The sequence below is a fragment of the Strix aluco genome, chromosome 2 (assembly GCF_031877795.1).
Source record: "Strix aluco isolate bStrAlu1 chromosome 2, bStrAlu1.hap1, whole genome shotgun sequence".
In the NCBI taxonomy this organism is placed as follows: domain Eukaryota; kingdom Metazoa; phylum Chordata; class Aves; order Strigiformes; family Strigidae; genus Strix; species Strix aluco.
The window spans coordinates 56870377-56887693 of NC_133932.1; the positions used below are offsets into that span (position 1 = coordinate 56870377).

The 17317-nt window shown below is 38.6% G+C and overlaps 1 protein-coding gene across 12 annotated transcripts in view; it reads right to left on the bottom strand.

Moving 5' to 3' along the window:
* Nucleotides 1-17317, bottom strand: part of TBL1X (transducin beta like 1 X-linked) — a 200912-nt gene that overhangs the window by 6767 nt on the left and 176828 nt on the right. For all 12 annotated transcript variants that reach the window (XM_074814871.1, XM_074814866.1, XM_074814865.1 and 9 more), the window contains 7 exons: nucleotides 14619-14760; nucleotides 11670-11733; nucleotides 11469-11566; nucleotides 8635-8695; nucleotides 4345-4466; nucleotides 2805-2879; nucleotides 992-1119 (listed from right to left, as the gene is read on the bottom strand). In XM_074814871.1, the coding sequence (XP_074670972.1) occupies nucleotides 992-1119; nucleotides 2805-2879; nucleotides 4345-4466; nucleotides 8635-8695; nucleotides 11469-11566; nucleotides 11670-11733; nucleotides 14619-14760 (690 nt within the window). The remainder of the gene's footprint in view (nucleotides 1-991; nucleotides 1120-2804; nucleotides 2880-4344; nucleotides 4467-8634; nucleotides 8696-11468; nucleotides 11567-11669; nucleotides 11734-14618; nucleotides 14761-17317) is intronic.

A 17317-nucleotide genomic window follows, 5' to 3' on the forward strand; every position in this document is an offset into this window, starting at 1 on the left:
AGAACTGTATCTACAGAACTGAACTCTTGTATGAGGACCCTTACGAGTTTATCTAGCTGTACTGTATACAAGGATCAGATCACTAGCCCTAAGAGGGCCAAGCTCTCTCCTTTTGACATTCTACCTGCTATTATTCAGGAAGGTCAAATATATATTGTCATTAATAGGATAAATGGTTCCAGAGAGATCTTATTCCTAATGGATTTGCATTATTTAATGACTTAGCATTCTTTGATTCTACAAAAAAGAACTGTGGTTCTTTTCACTTTGTTTCAGTGCTGTTTTTTGCCACACTCCACCTAAATCCCAAACTGTGGGCTTAGCAAAAGGCAAAGGAAAAAATTGGTATTAAAAGAACAGCTCTAAGAAAGTGAAGTTCTTCCCTGTCCACTGCCAGACTAAGGAGTAGAATAAAGAAAACATCTTCAATACAACTCCTCCCCGAACTGAATACACCATGAACTGATTTGATAATCCCATGGTACTACCATCAATTGGCATTCTACAAGTAAACATCTTTCTTGAACTCAAAGAAGAATTTTGAACAGATTTTCAAATGGAATTTTAAAGATTATCCAAGTTTTTCTCTGTTAGTTAACAAGGCTATACAAATTGTCAGTATCTGCCCAGGTGAGCTGCTTGACCCTGGTTAGAACAGATTCCAACTGGCTGAATGGGCTGCCATCTGCCTCATTAAATACTTTCATTCCTAGCAACCAGACACTGGACGTGAAGGTGCAATGCCAAATTTACAATCCTTTGATCAAGGCAGTTGAAAAGTTAAGTATCACATGACTCAATTTTTTTTCTTCTTCTTCTTCCCTTTTCAAATATGATTCCTTTCCCTTTGTATCCATCCACCTGATTTCCTGAACCCAGCTACTTTTAACTGGAATTGTCTGTAGGAAGACTGACAGCAAGGTGACAGTAGAGTTACATGTCAGAAAGACATTCTTCTTTGGTAGGCAACAGAAGGAGGTACATTTTTTACCTTGCTAACATGATGTTGGAGTTTGGGTTGCTGGTGCCTGGTCCTGTAGGACTCCATTTGATAGTATAAATCTCTTTGCTGTGAGCCTGAAGATCATGTACACAGGTATCTTGCTTCATACTCCAAATCTAAGTCAGAGTAGTTATGAAGGGGTAAAATGGCAACGTTACTAATCTTTTCTCAGCTGAATTATTTCAGATCTCTGTTATCCTTACCATTTGTTTATTGAAGATCTTGACACACATGCATACATACACATAATTTATAAATGCAGCGGTTTGGCACACACATTAGAATAACCCCATTAGGGGAAAGAGCTACACATTTAATAGTGTTCATTCAATAGATAAGAACTAAACAGTTGCTATACTGGCCATAGTCTGTAACTGTATTTTCATACAGAAGTTTAAGTGCCTCTATATTTAGAGTTTAACTTGAAGTTTAAGTCACACATTGCAACAGCAGTCATTTTAAACAATGAAGGGAAAGTTTCAGTAAGAAAGTACCACTGGGTCAGGATATTTAAGCAGAGCAATAATGGTTACTACAATACTGCTTTGTGGCAGTATAATAGACAAGGTGCTCTCTTTCACTCTCTTCTAGCCCTGTTTTCTGTAAATATCCAGTTCTGTGAGCAGTCTGCAATAATACGTCTAGAATCCAGAGCTATGAAAATCCCAGTGAGTACGTGGCAAAGACAGAGCAGAATTGAGAAGTCAGGCTACCTATGAAGAGGAAATACTCATAATGCTGACATTCACTTAGCTCTCATCTACAAGCTCTGCTGCTCTCTGATTCAGTTCTTACGCACAGTCTGTGCACGCTAGAAACATCTCTCATTTCAGCTGTGTTGATCAGCAGTGGAAAGAGGTATGAGCCTTAATTAGCACAACCATACTATGAGGAAACCATATTACTGGTACAATTCTATGCACAAAACCAAATCTTTCCTGGGTTGTTTGCTTTGCTCAAGGAACCAGCATAAACCAACAGTCCAGCAGGAGAGCTTTGCTGTTACAATATACAGCTATGCCTACGCAGACACAGCCTTCATTCATTGTGGCTGGGAAAGGAGAATGAGCGTTTGGGCTGGAAAAGCTCTGTTGTGAGAAGTATTTCTGCAAGCTCAGGCTCAGGCTCAGTCAGTGCGATGACCCAGGTGTGCTGGTAAAGCAGCCTATGCTGCCTGTGAGCTAGAATCAAGACTCATTCCACCTAACTTCATGCACCTAACAGAGGCATGTACCTCAGCAGCATAGCTGCCTTAGGCTTCCCATACAGTGAATGGATAAATACAGGTATCTTCAGAGAGCAGTTCAGATTTTTGGTGGGCTCTGAATACCTATGTTGTGTCCCATTGCTTAGCCAAAAGCTATTAAAAACAAATAAAAATCAAACAGCTCCAATGAAATTATTTTCAGAAAAAAGACCCTAAAGGGAAAGAAGACTATTTTAATGTTATTTTTAAAGTGTAACCCATAGACTGCTTCTTAGCATAAGGACTGTGCTTCTGTGGACAGGCAAGCAGGTGCATATATGTGTGTATATTTAAACGATGACTCTTCTGTGACAGTGACGTATCAGTCACGTAATACTTATTTTTATTGTTATTATTATAGGATGCCTCAGTTTTCCCAGTGGCTGCTTCTCTGTGTTCCATCTTTCAGATTGGCTTTAAGAAATATGGGACAAAATGAAACCATCACTCACGCAGAGTTTTAAGTGATACAGTACCATTACTCTGGAGAAGATTAAAAAATAGACATAATTTTAGTCTTTACTTTTTGAACAGCAGGAATGGAAATTCTATTACCTTTAATGTCATATCATCGGAGCAAGATGCTAGTAGCATGCCAGATGGGTCCCATTTGATTGCATTAACCTCGTTCTGAAATAAAGAGTGATTTTATTAAGTAAATATTCCGGTTACCTGCATTGTACTGGGCACCCAGCAGAGGGCACTCAAGCTTTATGCATGCAACAAGTCCAACCACAAATTACAGCCCTCGTTGCCTTAGGGGTGAACAAAAGCAGTGCTGCTTCCCTAACACGCTATTTAAGTGTCATTTAGGAATGGTAACCATTTTGTTTTTGTGAACAATACACACAATCAGTCTTCTCATATGTGTTCTGGCACAAAGTAGTTCATACCCTTTCTTCATATGCTAGAATTTAAATAAATCCTCAAACCAGACAGATTGATGATACAGTATTAACTTCTTAAAAATTGAGATATTTCTTTGGTTAATATTCTGTAGATCTCAGAGATACAAATTTTCAGTAGAAAATACTGGTGGGGTGTAAAGTTTTGTGGCGTTTATAATCCTTAGTATTGCAGCTCTACAACAATGCTGGTCTCTCTAATGAGAGGTGTGTATGTAAATGAAATCCAGGATGGAATACGGAACAGTTTACAATGCTTTCGCTATCAACCTTTATAGCACTTTGCAATTAACTTAGTCTAGTGTATCCCCTTGGTAATCAGTAAGTTTTCTGTGCTTTTTTGAGGGTCATACATATGGAGAAAAAAACATTTAATAAAAAGGGAAAGATTGTTTTTTAAAAACATAAATTGGCTCAGGGTCTCAGTGAAAATAATCCTGGAAAATATTTAAATTTTGCTTTATCTATTTTACATGTTTCAGACATCATTAAAAGGAACTGTACAGATATTTGAAGTAAAAATTTGGATCATGTGCAAAATGGTGCATTTCATATAATCATAAAAAGCACCAGTCTGTTGGTAGGAATGTACAACTTGTCATGAAGTATCAGTTTAACCATAGACTAGATAAAGGTCTCCAAATTAACAATTTTTCCTTAGTGGGGAGGTAGCAAGTTCTGTAAGTTAATATCTAAATTACAGGTCAGTATATGATATCAGTTTTTTCATGAATGCAAGCCAGAAAAACTAGCCTTTGATGGTCATTAAATACCATCAGGAAAAGAGGGGGCAAATACACCTTAAATAGATCTTATTAGATTAAATTGATACTAAAACTGAACAATGGCTGGAGGTAAACTGTTCTCTCCTTATTCATAGTTCTCCTTTACTAAAGGAAATTAAGCCAGTGGAAAACAAAATCTTATTTATTAATGTGCCCTTAGTCTGCAGCTCATGCTACATATAAATAGTCTCACTGTTTAAGCTGCACATTTTGCCTCCTATGGTGATTTAGAACAGTTTATCCCTTCTCACAGGCAGTGAATCACTCCCAAGGAATATGGTTCTAGGGAAGCAATGGGATGTACCACCTCCGGTGCTAGAACACGCCCTGCAAACACATCATCTGCCATCATCCTAACATGCTGCTGTGACTTTATCACTAACATTTTGGGCTTCTTAAACTTACTGTGTGTCCTTGAAAGGTTTTAACGGGACGATCACAGCCAAGTCTGCATACATGAATGCACATGTCAGTGCTGCAGGAGGCAAAAGTAGTGTTGTTCTGCCAGTCTACATCCAGAGCAGGAGCTGTGAAGTACAAACAACAGAAGGAACATCAGGGAACACAGCAAAAGAAACAGTTATCCCAAACCATTTTCTTCCTATCTGAATCAAACGGACTAAAAGCTAGTTCTTGGCCTTTCACCTACTACCAGTTACAGGGATGATAGGGACTATCTGAAGGTCACAAATTAATTTTTGTCTTGCAGTGGATAATCTGGATGCTTTGCACAGCATCTATTTATGAGACTCTTCTGGGTTAAGGTACATAAGAGGGGGCAAAACAATCTACTTCCACCCTCCTTGCTCCCAGCTACATGTCTCTAAGGTCGTCTCTACCATTCACTGCTCTGTAAGTCAGTTCAGCAAAGAACCTGGAAGAAAACTAATCAAGGAAAAATGTGGATGATTTCACCTAGGTTAGAAAAAAAATATTCCTGTGAATGTCACACACAACACATGGGAGGGAGAAGAAGCAGGTGGCCATCTTCCTTTGCACTAGCTTTATGCAACTACTGATACAAACCTATTGTTCTGTGCAGACATGTGGATTAATAATACCTATATTCAGTTTAATTTGGTTGGGGAGTGATTTAACATAGGTATGTTGATCAAGCTGATCTGAAATGAGAAGAAGAGTTTCTGTAGAGGGTTTGGCATTATTAACTAGGACTGAACTAATGAAACTCGGTACACAGACAGCATGTGAACATGTAACTAGTGCCTCTGTGCAACACACACACTGAAAAAAGTGTGGAAAAAACAACAAAAAAACCCCCTTTTACAGCATGTCACTGCAGACTAAAAGCATGCACAGGAGTAGGAGGGAATGACATACAGTTTGCTTGTTTTTCTACAACTGCTGCTTGTTTTTTTGCTCAGGAAAGAGTTTAGCTGCCCTCCAGAGGATGACATAAGACTTGCTAAAATATAGAAATCTCCATTCTCAGCACACTCCTGTGAGAAGCAAGTGTGTCTGAACCAGGCCAGCATATAGGAAGCAAAGTTGAGTCTCTTTCTGGCAACAACAGTACAGTGCAAGTTTATTATTAAAATGAAACCAAGAAATGCCCTATTCAAATATGTTCAGAAAGATACTTTTGTAATACAGAGGTGAAAAGGTATCTGTTCTGTCAAGCCTATTGTATGTAAATGTTTTTTCCTGTTGTAATTCTTATGAACTGCAAAATGAGATTGATCCACGTCATCTTCCAAATCAAATGAGAATGGAGGGCTGAAATTGTTTCATATAAAAGTATTTTTTAGAATATTAATGAAAAATAATTCTGTGTGACAGGTAAGGAATTTCTACATTGCAGAAATATAAAGGAAATTTGTGTGAGGAAGGCAGGTTACTTCTGAGTTTTCCAGTGAACATGACTGGGGATTAGGAAACAGTAAAGGATTTTGTTTCTTTAACTGCCTGTTTGTCTTTCTTTTTATGCTGCAAGCTTTGTATTACTGTTTCAGAGCAAACAAAAATCTATCTTCATTAATAACAATATGCCTTCAGGGCTAATATCTACTATGAGTCGAAAAGTAATTTTCTGAGAGCTACTGGCACCTAAAGCGATGGATTTGCATTGCAGCATAATTTGAATCACAGTGTTGATAATTAATACTGATTAATTTATTGGTGTGTTTAATCATATGTTTATCGCGTAAGTAACTACATAAAATGGTCTGGAAAAAAAAACCAAACGTGGGTTTTGATGCAAGTAACTGAATTGCCAAAGTGTCTCCAAAACCATAGGATACTAGCCAATTTCATAAAAACAATCAGAATGTCATTTAATAAAAGCAGCAACAAATCCTTAAGGAACATAGCTAAAATAAATCCCAACAACAAAAGTGTCATAATAATTATCAGTTAATTTAAGCTTTTTCTGAAAAAATTTACGTGTGATTCAGAATTAGAAGCTCAGAAGAGGACAGTGTTAAGTGTCTGCAGGAAGTGATTCAGAGCATTTAGATGTCTAAAACTGGGTCATACAAATACCTCTTATGGTATCACTTAAACAATTTGTTCGTGTATGCGTGGACATCAGCCCACATCTATCAGCAGATGTGAAAATTGCATTTCACTCCATTTTAGAAATAATCTTTGTGAATACATACACAGATCAAATGCCCTATGATGACTCACAGTTTTGCAAAGAATAATGGAACCCTAGAAACTACTTATCCACATACTTACATATTTTGACCATAAAACCTTAAAATTACATGGGAATATCAATGATATAGAGGCCTTCAAGACTCAGACAAAGGAGTCTTCCTTATGTATTTTAAGATGACTGTTTTGTCCATATGGGTGTAAACTAAACAAGCTGTTGTAAAGCAGCTGAGAGTAAAAAAATTTATGTTATTCCCAGGCCAACTATCTCCAGACTTCAAAGAAGAATGCAAAGAAGTACACCACACAAGTATGTGTTAAAGGAACTGTACTCTGTCTAGACTAGACTTTTAATTGTTAAAACGGTACCTTTAATCCTTGTGTAGACAAGGTTTTCAGATTCCAGATATGGAAAGGAATTTCTGTTAGTTAGAGGGCAAGGTGAGGTCTTTACAGCTTTAGACTTACGTGAGGACAAAGACTCCAGCTGATTTTAAGGGGATTTTTGTAGGACATATGCTTTTGGCCTATAAAGAATTTCCTTAATAATTAACTGCTTTACTTCCCTATGAAAACATATTTGAAATAATGGAAAAACCTCCCAAAACCTAGCCTCTCCACATCTCCACTTCAGTTGTGTCTTATGGTCCAAAGACAAACAGCATGCATAATAAGAATTCTAAAAAAAAAATCTATTAATGCAGATGGACATTGGCATATTGCATTGGAAGATGTATTTTAGTTTCCAACTTGCTAAAAGGGGAATGGAGTGGTATGTCCTTGATGCACATCACTGCTAAGAGAGCTACACGTCAGTGAACATGATTATGAAGGAGCAACCAAGTTCTGAATCTGCAACTACTCAGATCAACGGTTAGGCATCAGAAGGCTTGAGAGTCTCATTAACTACATCACTATACAGTGTGAAGTTTGCTTTTATGGAACAGTTATGATAGATAAATGAATGCCACAGTGAGAAAATCTGTCAGCAGACACTGACTCCTCCAAACTGACAGTTGCATTAATAAACGAGATGAGTGACAAAAATGCAGAGTATGGATCTGCTGAGCGCATGGACATACTTTTTGTCTACTGTTGAATAACCATTTCAATTGCTACTGCATATCAATAACATCTGTGAAAATGTGAGATTGAGAGCAACTAGAAATTGAATTGAAAAGCATGCACAAATTAATGTTTTAAAATTAGTAGTAAAATATGTGTTTTTAAACACCATTAAGCACCTTGTAAAAGCCTGCTGTATTTAAAAATGCTTGTTACAGTGAACACACAGGAAGATGAACATTTCTAGCATCAGAATCTGGAATGTTCTGGTGGTTTTAAACTCAGTTTGACTATGCCCCTTAAAAATTCTTCACTATGACAATTTATCCAGTTTGGATCATGAATTCAGTCATCATCTTACAAGTCTGGTCTCAGGTGAATTTAAGATTATGTCAATGTTACTCAAGATTACTTAGTATCTGTGACATCTCCCATCTTCTTGAAGCAGACCAGATCTACAAACACTATTCAAGTAAGGTTTTAGTGCAGCAAGGTTTTGAAAATCAAGCTTGGCAATTGACTTCTGATAATCAGAGAAAGCAAATACTGAAGAACTTCAAGTCACAATTAAAAGCTAAGAAATTCTTGAGGACCTGCACACTTGCAGTGGTGATTACATGCTGCATGAGAGATCCACCTGCCTCTGTCTCAAGTCAGCTTCATTGCAACAGGAACAGAAAGAGTGGAAGAGATACCAGACACCTCCACCAAAAAGTCTTTTCGTAAATCACCACTTGGTACTATTCAAGCACATAGATAACGACAGAATCATTCATCTAGGTAGACATGGCTGGTGTATAAATCCTCTCTTAGAAACAGTTTGACTTTCAAAGCAGAACCCCATCTTTCTGAAAGAAAAATAAATCCACAAGCCACAATACTCAGGATAGTTAAAGCACAAAAAACTTGGTTCAAACTTCTCTCTGGTAGATAGGTTCTTACAGAAGGATAAATTACATTGACAAAATTTAAAACTGAATTTCATTTTACTCACAAGAGTTACGCAGAAATTACCTGAATGAAAAGGAAACTGCTGTTTAGCTTCTCCTGTGTGAGCATCCCAAATTATTGTTGTCTGCAACCGAAGAAAGGGGGAAAAAAAAGGATTAGTTACTGTTCAGCTCAGAGAAAAAAATCAGAGCAGCCTCACTGAGGAGCAATTCTAAAAGATGGACCGATAAAATTATCGGTTGAGAGAGCCTTGTGTGCTGAACAGCTGAAAAAACAGAAATCACTTCCAAATATTACATAATAATAATCTAAGTGTAGATAAAGAAGTATCATGCCTACAGAGGAAGTAATGTAACTACCCAGAATGGGCGTATTCTCTGAATAATGCCAGAAGACAGCACTACACATTTTTAACAAGCATTTTGTTACAGCTGTTTCAGTTATCTTCTTCAAAGAAGACTTTTTCCCCTTTTCAAAGATGCCAGTTCAATCCTATTTCAAAACCATGTGATACTACATTTCTAACAATTAAACCATCAAGTGAAATGTTTATCTAGCAGCAGAGTACATATCACTTCTTGTCACTGTGGTGGGACAAACTAAAGTGTAATTTGCTTACTACAGGTTTAATTCATACTCACAGCCCATGTAAGCAACTCCCCTTTAGAGCTCCGTAACACCTTCCGAGTGAATTGTCAATTTACTGGGAGTATATGCTTCCAGAAAATAAATTAAGGATGCCTTATCTTGTTGATAATGGATCATTTAAAGAATCACTTCTGTTATTTGGAACATAAGTTTACCAGAATAATGGAACTACCATTGAGAGACAAGTGTAGCTGAATATAAACCAGTATTAAAAGGAATAAAACTATGTTTCCATTTTCACAAGTATGTGAAAATATAGCGATTCATCTAGCCTACAAATAAGATGTACAACCTGAGCTAGTTTCCCTAGACTCCCTCTGTCAGGTGCTGGAGAGAAGCACTGTTAGTCCACCCCATGACTTGGGATGCAACCTATCACTTGGAAGTGCCATTTTTCTCTCTGAATTTTATAAAGGAAGCCAAGGATGACATACACATCTAATTTTTAGACATTGAAAGTTAGGCAAGATGAATGCTGTGTACTTTCCAGTTTCAGTTTTAATGGACTTGTGCTCATCATCATCAGTCATCTGTTCATTTTAATCTCTAATATGCACTCAGCTATAACTACTATGTTTTGCTCGATTTTGAGTTCAGAACTACCATTTTTTTCATATTTGCATAGGAAGCCACATATATTTTATTCAAATAAAAGTATTTCAATAATTAGATGAGTTAAAAGATGCAGTGACTTTAAGGTCACTTCTTTCTTGGAAATAGGTAAATAGTCTCCTGCTTGACAAACCCGATCTCCTTCTATGACAGGGCGACCTGCTTATTGGATGAGGGAAAGGCTGTGGATGTTGTCTACCTTGCCTTCAGTAAGGCCTTTGACACCGTTTCCCACAACATTCTCCTGGCAAAACTGGCTGCTCGTGGCTTGGATGGGCACACGCTTCGCTGGGTAAAAAACTGGCTGGATGGCCGGGCCCAAAGAGTTGTGGTGAATGGAGTTAAGTCTGGTTGGTGGCCGGTAACGAGTAGTGTCCCCCAGGGCTCGTTTTTGGGGCCACTCCTCTTTAACATCTTTATTGATGATCTAGACGAGGGGATCGAGTGCACCCTCAGTAAGTTTGCAGACGACACCAAGTTGGGTGGGAGTGTTGATCTGCTCGAGGGTAGGGAGGCTCTGCAGAGAGACCTGGACAGGCTGGAGCGATGGGCTAAGGCCAACTGTAGGAGTTTCAATAAGGCCAAATGCTGGGTGCTGCACTTCAGCCACAACAACCCCCAGCAGCGCTACAGGCTTGGGGAGGAGTGGCTGGAGAGCTGCCAGTCAGAGAGGGACCTGGGGGTGTTGATTGACAGCCGGCTGAACATGAGCCAGCAGTGTGCCCAGGTGGCCAAGAAGGCCAATGGCATCCTGGCTTGTATCAGAAATAGCGTGGCCAGCAGGGACAGGGAAGTGATCTTACCCCTGTACTCGGCACTGGTGAGGCCGCACCTTGATTACTGTGTTCAGTTTTGGGCCCCTCACTACAAAAAGGACATTGAATTACTTGAGTGTGTCCAGAGAAGGGCAACAAAGCTGGTGAAGGATCTGGAGCACATGTCGTACGAGGAGCGGCTGAGGGAACTGGGGTTGTTTAGTCTGGAGAAGAGGAGGCTGAGGGGAGACCTCATCGCCCTCTACAACTACCTGAAAGGAGGTTGCAGAGAGCTGGGGATGAGCCTCTTTAACCAAGTAATGAGTGATAGGACAAGAGGAAATGGCCTCAAGTTCCACCAGGGAAGGTTTAGACTGGATATCAGGAAGCATTTCTTTACAGAACGAGTTGTTAGGCATTGGAATGGGCTGCCCAGGTCAGTGGTGGAGTCCCCATCCCCGGAGGTATTTAAGAGTCAGGCTGACGTAGCGCTTAGGGATACGGTGTAGTTGGGAACTGTCAGTGTTAGGTTAATGGTTGGACTGGATGATCTTCAAGGTCTTTTCCAACCTTGGTGATTCTGTGATAAAACTACAAACGTTAAGTACTGGAAGCAGTTCTTTCCTTATCTGAGACTTACTTAAGGTGCAATTTTACACAGGGGGCAAATGGAGTTGGCTTTTTTAAGTAAAATCTTTTACAAAAAATAGTACACATATATGCAGCCTCAAAAATGTAATCAATACACACTAAAACATACTAAAGAGAAGTAAACTCTCCAGGATGCCTGGAGGAGAAGAAAATAACCTTATGGAATTCAGCAGCACAAGCTCACAAAGCCAGCACATTCATATGTTAGAATAATGTATTTTTAAAACTCACTTTATCAACACCAGCACTTAAAATATAATTCCCCTTTTTGTTCCATTTCAGGGCAAATATTGGACCTTTATGTTGACCTAAGGTGCTTGCAAGATTACCTGGAATAAAGAAAAGGTTAATATTACAATTTGTTTACAAATTAGCCAAATTACAGTTCACTGCTGTTTGATGCTTAAGAACAATAAACATTGTTTGACTTACCATCATCTGTCCATATTCTTGCAAAACCATCATACGAGCCTGTAGCCAATAGTGTTCCATCACTCTGTTGGGATATATATAAATAGCAAAGGTTGATACTAGATGAAATCTGTTTCAACCAACCTTTTTCTTGTATTTTCTTTCTTTTTTAAGGTTTGTGCATTGTGATTTATGGGAAATCTGAGTCCACATATTGAGACAGATTATACTATGATTTAAACTAGAGGTTATTACTGCAAGACAGCAAAGAAGAAACAAACCTCTTTAACGTACTGTGAAATACTGACCTACACCATCAGATAAGAGTCATTCAATCAAAAGGATTAGAAAAAGAAAACAAGATGTAACAAATTCTATGGGATTCTTCCAGATAACAAACAGATACCTCTTCTTAGACATAAAGAGCCTATAAACCACCAACAGATCACCTAAATCGTGACTAAATCCCAGTTCAGTGAAATTCAGGCACCTATACTTGAAAGAAGGACCTAAACACTTAAGCCACCTATACTCATGGTTAACACCTCGAATGCTATTAACCACCATGAAGTTGTTTCCTACTTGTCTGAACACAGACTCCCACACATGCTCAGAAGCACAGTACCATGACGGATAGCCTGAGAAAAGTTGGATTCATTGGTCTCAATTAGCAGAAAAAAAGCCCAGGAACTGTAATCAGCAAATTACATGTATTCTGCTGGAGGGAGCCCTTCACTGAAGGCTATCTGCTGTGCAGCCAACAACGCTAGAGTTACTGGGCCAGAATGAGAATAATTAAAAAGAAACTTGACTCTCTAATTTGGTGAGATGGGTACTGTTGGAGCTGGGCGTTTAGTCTTTAAACATTTCAGCATCTGGATTAGGAGTGAGATTCACCCCCATTTATCTCCAGACATCCAGAAGTTAGGAGTTAAAGAGAGTAACCTAGTCTCCCTCTATAACTAACAGCATCACCCACCTCTGGAGTGTAATTCATGATCCCATTTGCTTTAGACTCTGCCCAGACCAGCACGAAGGTATGTGTCTCTTGTGTCTGCTGACTTAGAGGGAGTCTAGATGACTAGTTGAGATGGTTAAATCTAAGGGAGATGAATCCTCCCCTTGGTACCAAAGGACATGGTCTGAATAAGGCCTCTAGAAATAACCTTTCTTATTATAACTTAAATCCCATAAACCAGAGAAGAACTGATTTAATATCACCAGTGTGAAAATTTTACAGTGGAATATGATTAATACTGTGGTTCTAAATAAACAATAAAGGCAGATGGCATTTCTAGCATCATGAATAGAAATTTAGGAAAAAGCATAAAATAATCCTTTAAAACATATGTCCACTCCAGTCCTCTAAAAACAGTGAGTCAGAGTACTTGTAGATTTAACTCTAATGTATAATGATGTAGGGGGAAAAATATTAAAAACTAAGCCAACTTCACTGTGACATACACCTACCTGGACCACTGATGAGAACAAAGGTGGTAAGAGCAAAAAGAGAAAAGGGAAGAAAAGCTCAGGGACTAGATGTACAGTTTATCCAAACTTGTTGGTGGCAATTCAAATTCTTTGGAGAACTTGAAGTATGTTGGAAGCGCTTCAAGTGTTTAAATTAGAAACATTTCCTTACATTAAGTACTAGCACAATGCAAGTGAAATATCAGTGACCAATGAAGTCTGGAAATGTAAGGAACTCCTACAGGAAATACTAGAGGATGCCCTATATGTTTTGGACAACTTTTCTCATAACTGTTCTGCACCTTTGCATATTTTCCTCTTTCAACTACTCTTTTCCTACTCCTCAATTCAGCTTTTCCTGACTATTTTTCTTCACCGTGATATCCACAGGAAACAAGTAATGAACATTCTTGGGTTTTATCATTATTTGCTTTGTTAACCTACCTCTGTGTTCCCTACTATTCATCAACTTCTTTCATTGTGTCAAATATAAAATATATAGAGGAAGTTGATTTGTGCAGTGGCCTTATCTTTTACTTTTGTGAGGCACCTAGCTCATCTGAAGGATAATAATATTGCAGTAAAGACTAACTGAATCCTGATCTCTGGCCGGCAACTGGGACTGCACATAACTGCTGAGAATCCTTTTTGGTACTTAATTTTTAGTCTGTTTTCCTATGAAAACAAGACTAATGTAATCACTCTGTCTGTACTAATATCAGCAACACAGACAGAATGCAAGTGATCTCAAAATTAATTAAGGTTACTGCAAGGTTTTTTAAGTTCTTTTTACAATGCTTGGTGGCAGAAAGGAGACATGAAGCAGCCTTAAAGCTGCCCAGAGACACTGCCCAGACATTGGGGATTCTTAGCAATACCTGTCCTCTCCACCCACTTCAGACGTCTCTGTGCAGGGCCATCTTATCTAAGATAGAAGGTTTTGCAGGATGAAAGTAAAAAAGAGATCAGGCAAGACAGTTTCACCCAGAAGGTGGGTAGGTATAAAGAGAGAATGACTACACATGCTCCTACCAAGATAAAGACAATAACGTGAACATGTTGTGCTATGCACAGCATAATTCAAATGAGAAAGGGTCTTGATAGTCCAACCTCAGAAAAAGCTTCGCTGCTGCTTACATCTCCTTACATGCCAAAATAAAGTAACTATGAGGTGCAAACATATTATCAATCAGGCTTCATTACCACATAGATTGCTTGTTTAATCTTCATTCTTAAAGTTAGCTAAGTATTTTTACCCATGCTCCTAAAATAGAGATATATATACATCATTATTAAGCTTGAAGATGGCAACAGTCTTGGAAAATTACAGCATATAGGGGAAAGTTCAGCCTATTACGAGTATTTGAAACAAGAGGTCAGTAGGTTAGGACAGAACTTCTGGTCACCTCAGATATAAAAGATATGGAGCAGCAGCTGTAATTGCCTCTGAATTAAATTTAGACAGTTAAAAACCATGTGCAGTCCTCGAAGTCAGCTTACATTCCAGTCCAATGAAGTCACATCCTTATTGCTGGGGACATCGTGTCCTCCTTCTCTTATGCAGTGCCTCAAAACTAGTTGAGTGGAACCACTGTTGCTGTTCTCATTGAGATTCCATATTCTGGCCGTTGAGTCTCCGGATCTATAAAAGCAATTGTGCAGAGATGAAAACTCCTCTTGGTGTCAACCCAGCAAACAATGTAAAAACCTCTATTTCTGTTTTCAATGAAAGAACATCACAGCTTTTAAAAAGTAGGTTTTCTTTCCAACCCTTCCCGCACTGTGTATACTTTTTTAAAGATGCTAACACATATTTAAATTATACATATCATCTGAGTCCCCATCATCATTTGCTTTATTCAGAAGAGTTTTACCTAAAATACATTTGCTTGCTCTCTACATTTCCACTTCATACCTAAAGCTGATATCACCATAACAGCGACAGTCTGGGGGAACTCAACAAACCTAACACTGTGGAGATCCCAATAAAGATGGAAACACAAATGTTGTGCCCACGTGCCTCCCATAAAAAGTGTGCATGGTCCCATTATCTCTCAGTGGCTCGCCGGGTCCCTGGTGATCCCCCGGAGATGCAGCAGCCTCTGGGCACAGCGCGACAGGACCCGCAGGGTCACCGCCTGCAGAGGTGGAGTGTCATCTTGGCAGTAGCCTTGGGGAAGGGGACCTCTAGCAGTGTGACAAAGGTGCTGCGGTGCCAGCTCCCTGGTACTGCCTGGGTTCCTCTGACAGCTACCGCAGGAGCAGGAGGTGAACTTAAGGCTGCCTTTAATTTGGCCATAGCCCTTTCATAAGGTACTTCTGTTCGGGACAGACCAGAACATAGCCTCTGATAGAAGCTGTTTGCAAAACAGCCTCTCAGCATTAAACCTAAAGATTAGGAAAGTAGAAAGGTAATTTAAAATAATTTTAAATATTCATCTCAATTTTTTAAATTCACGTCTACAGGGTCCTTTGCTGTCTGTAGCTTGGCTGCTTAGCTCACATTGTCTGAAAAAGGACAAAATAACTACTGACACAGAGCAAGACACAGACAGCATCAGGATTTTAAACTATTTTATAGACTGAATATTTTCTAGAGATGTTTTTGCAGATGTTATTGCAGATGGAGATGTTATGGCAGGCTGATACCCTGATTTTGTCTAGAAAAAAGTTGTGAGGAGGAAGTGAAGAGTTTATCATAATCTGCTCATAATATATTTATTTTCACTTTGCATAAATCTTTATTCCAATTAAAAATGTCTGAGGCCAGAAATCAATTTGCAATGGGGTGGAAGATATTAACGCTTTCTAGCTTATTGGGATTTGTCTCTTGCCCCCCCCCAGCTTTTTTCTTAAACAATCAATAACAACAACAACCAAAACAATCAAAATACCCTGGATTGCTCGTTTTGTCCAGAGGGTAATTTTCATTTACATGCAGAAAGTAGAATCTTGGAGCAGAAGTAGGATCTCTCTTATATTTCCAAGAATTCATACAGTCTAGATGAAATTTCATTAATGATATACCTGATGTATTAGCTATTTCCTTTTTTAAATGAATGACTAAAACTTCCTTTCTTATACACTTACAAGGAGAAAAAGTCTTTCTTAGAAGACTAAGATCCTGAAATCAAATTTTGCTTTGATAAGCCATGTTTTACTGAAAAGGAAAACCATCACAAGAGAATATTATATTTTCTTCTGGTCTACTAATAAAAACATTTCAATTATTTATACTAAAACTACTGGGCAAATTTCAAACTTGACAGGTCTTTGAGTGCAAATATTGACCAATCAACTATTGAACTTGATTGATCTTTGTGTATTATTTTACCAGTAATTTAGCCAAATTTTACATGAACAACTGTTCAACTGTGAAAGCAAAAACCTCTCTGCCTGTATCAGTGGCTCTGAGCTCAGCGGGGTCATGGCACGCCTGGGAATATGCCCCCATCTCCTCTGAACCACCTGTGTCAAGCTCAGATCTGATGGCTGGCCAGGGCTTTGCCAGCCTAACCACAAACTACTGCTGTACAGCCATTCTTTAATTTTTGGCACATATCCTTCATGTTAGTGATTAAGAAATAATACAAATCAGGGTAATTTTTGCCACCATGCAGAGCTGTGACTGTAATATAATATCCTTACTTCTTCAGAGGTCTGGAAAACTGAACAACAATTTTGCGCATGTTGGCTAGAAAATGAATGAAGTTGATCACGAGGATCAGAAGTTAAGGAAGATTTTTAGTTGTGATTATTTATAATAATGGGAACATAAGTCCTTCATAGGCTTAGGTTATTGGTTAACATGCTAAGTAGGAAATTCCTTCAGTGCTGGCTTCTCCACTATATAAGACTCCAGGCCAGTCCTGCCCTCATTGTAACAATCCAGTTTGTTATTGGACCATGTGAATGAAGTACTCAGTCACTTGGCTATCAAACACAATATCCTATTTGCTAGTTCCAAAAGGGTTATGTTTTGTTTTTCAACAGTTTTATTTAGTCAGTTTTCTGGCAATGCTTGGGCAATCTTATTTTCCAGTATTTTAATTTTGTTTTTCCATTTTCTTCTTCCTAAGGCTACATAAGCTATTATGTGTCCCTGCAGAGAGGCTTTATAAGCCTACCAGTGTGTGGCAGGGGTATTTGTGTGTCTTCCCTTTTGTTGCTGGGAAAAAAAAAGAGTATTCTCTGCTCTG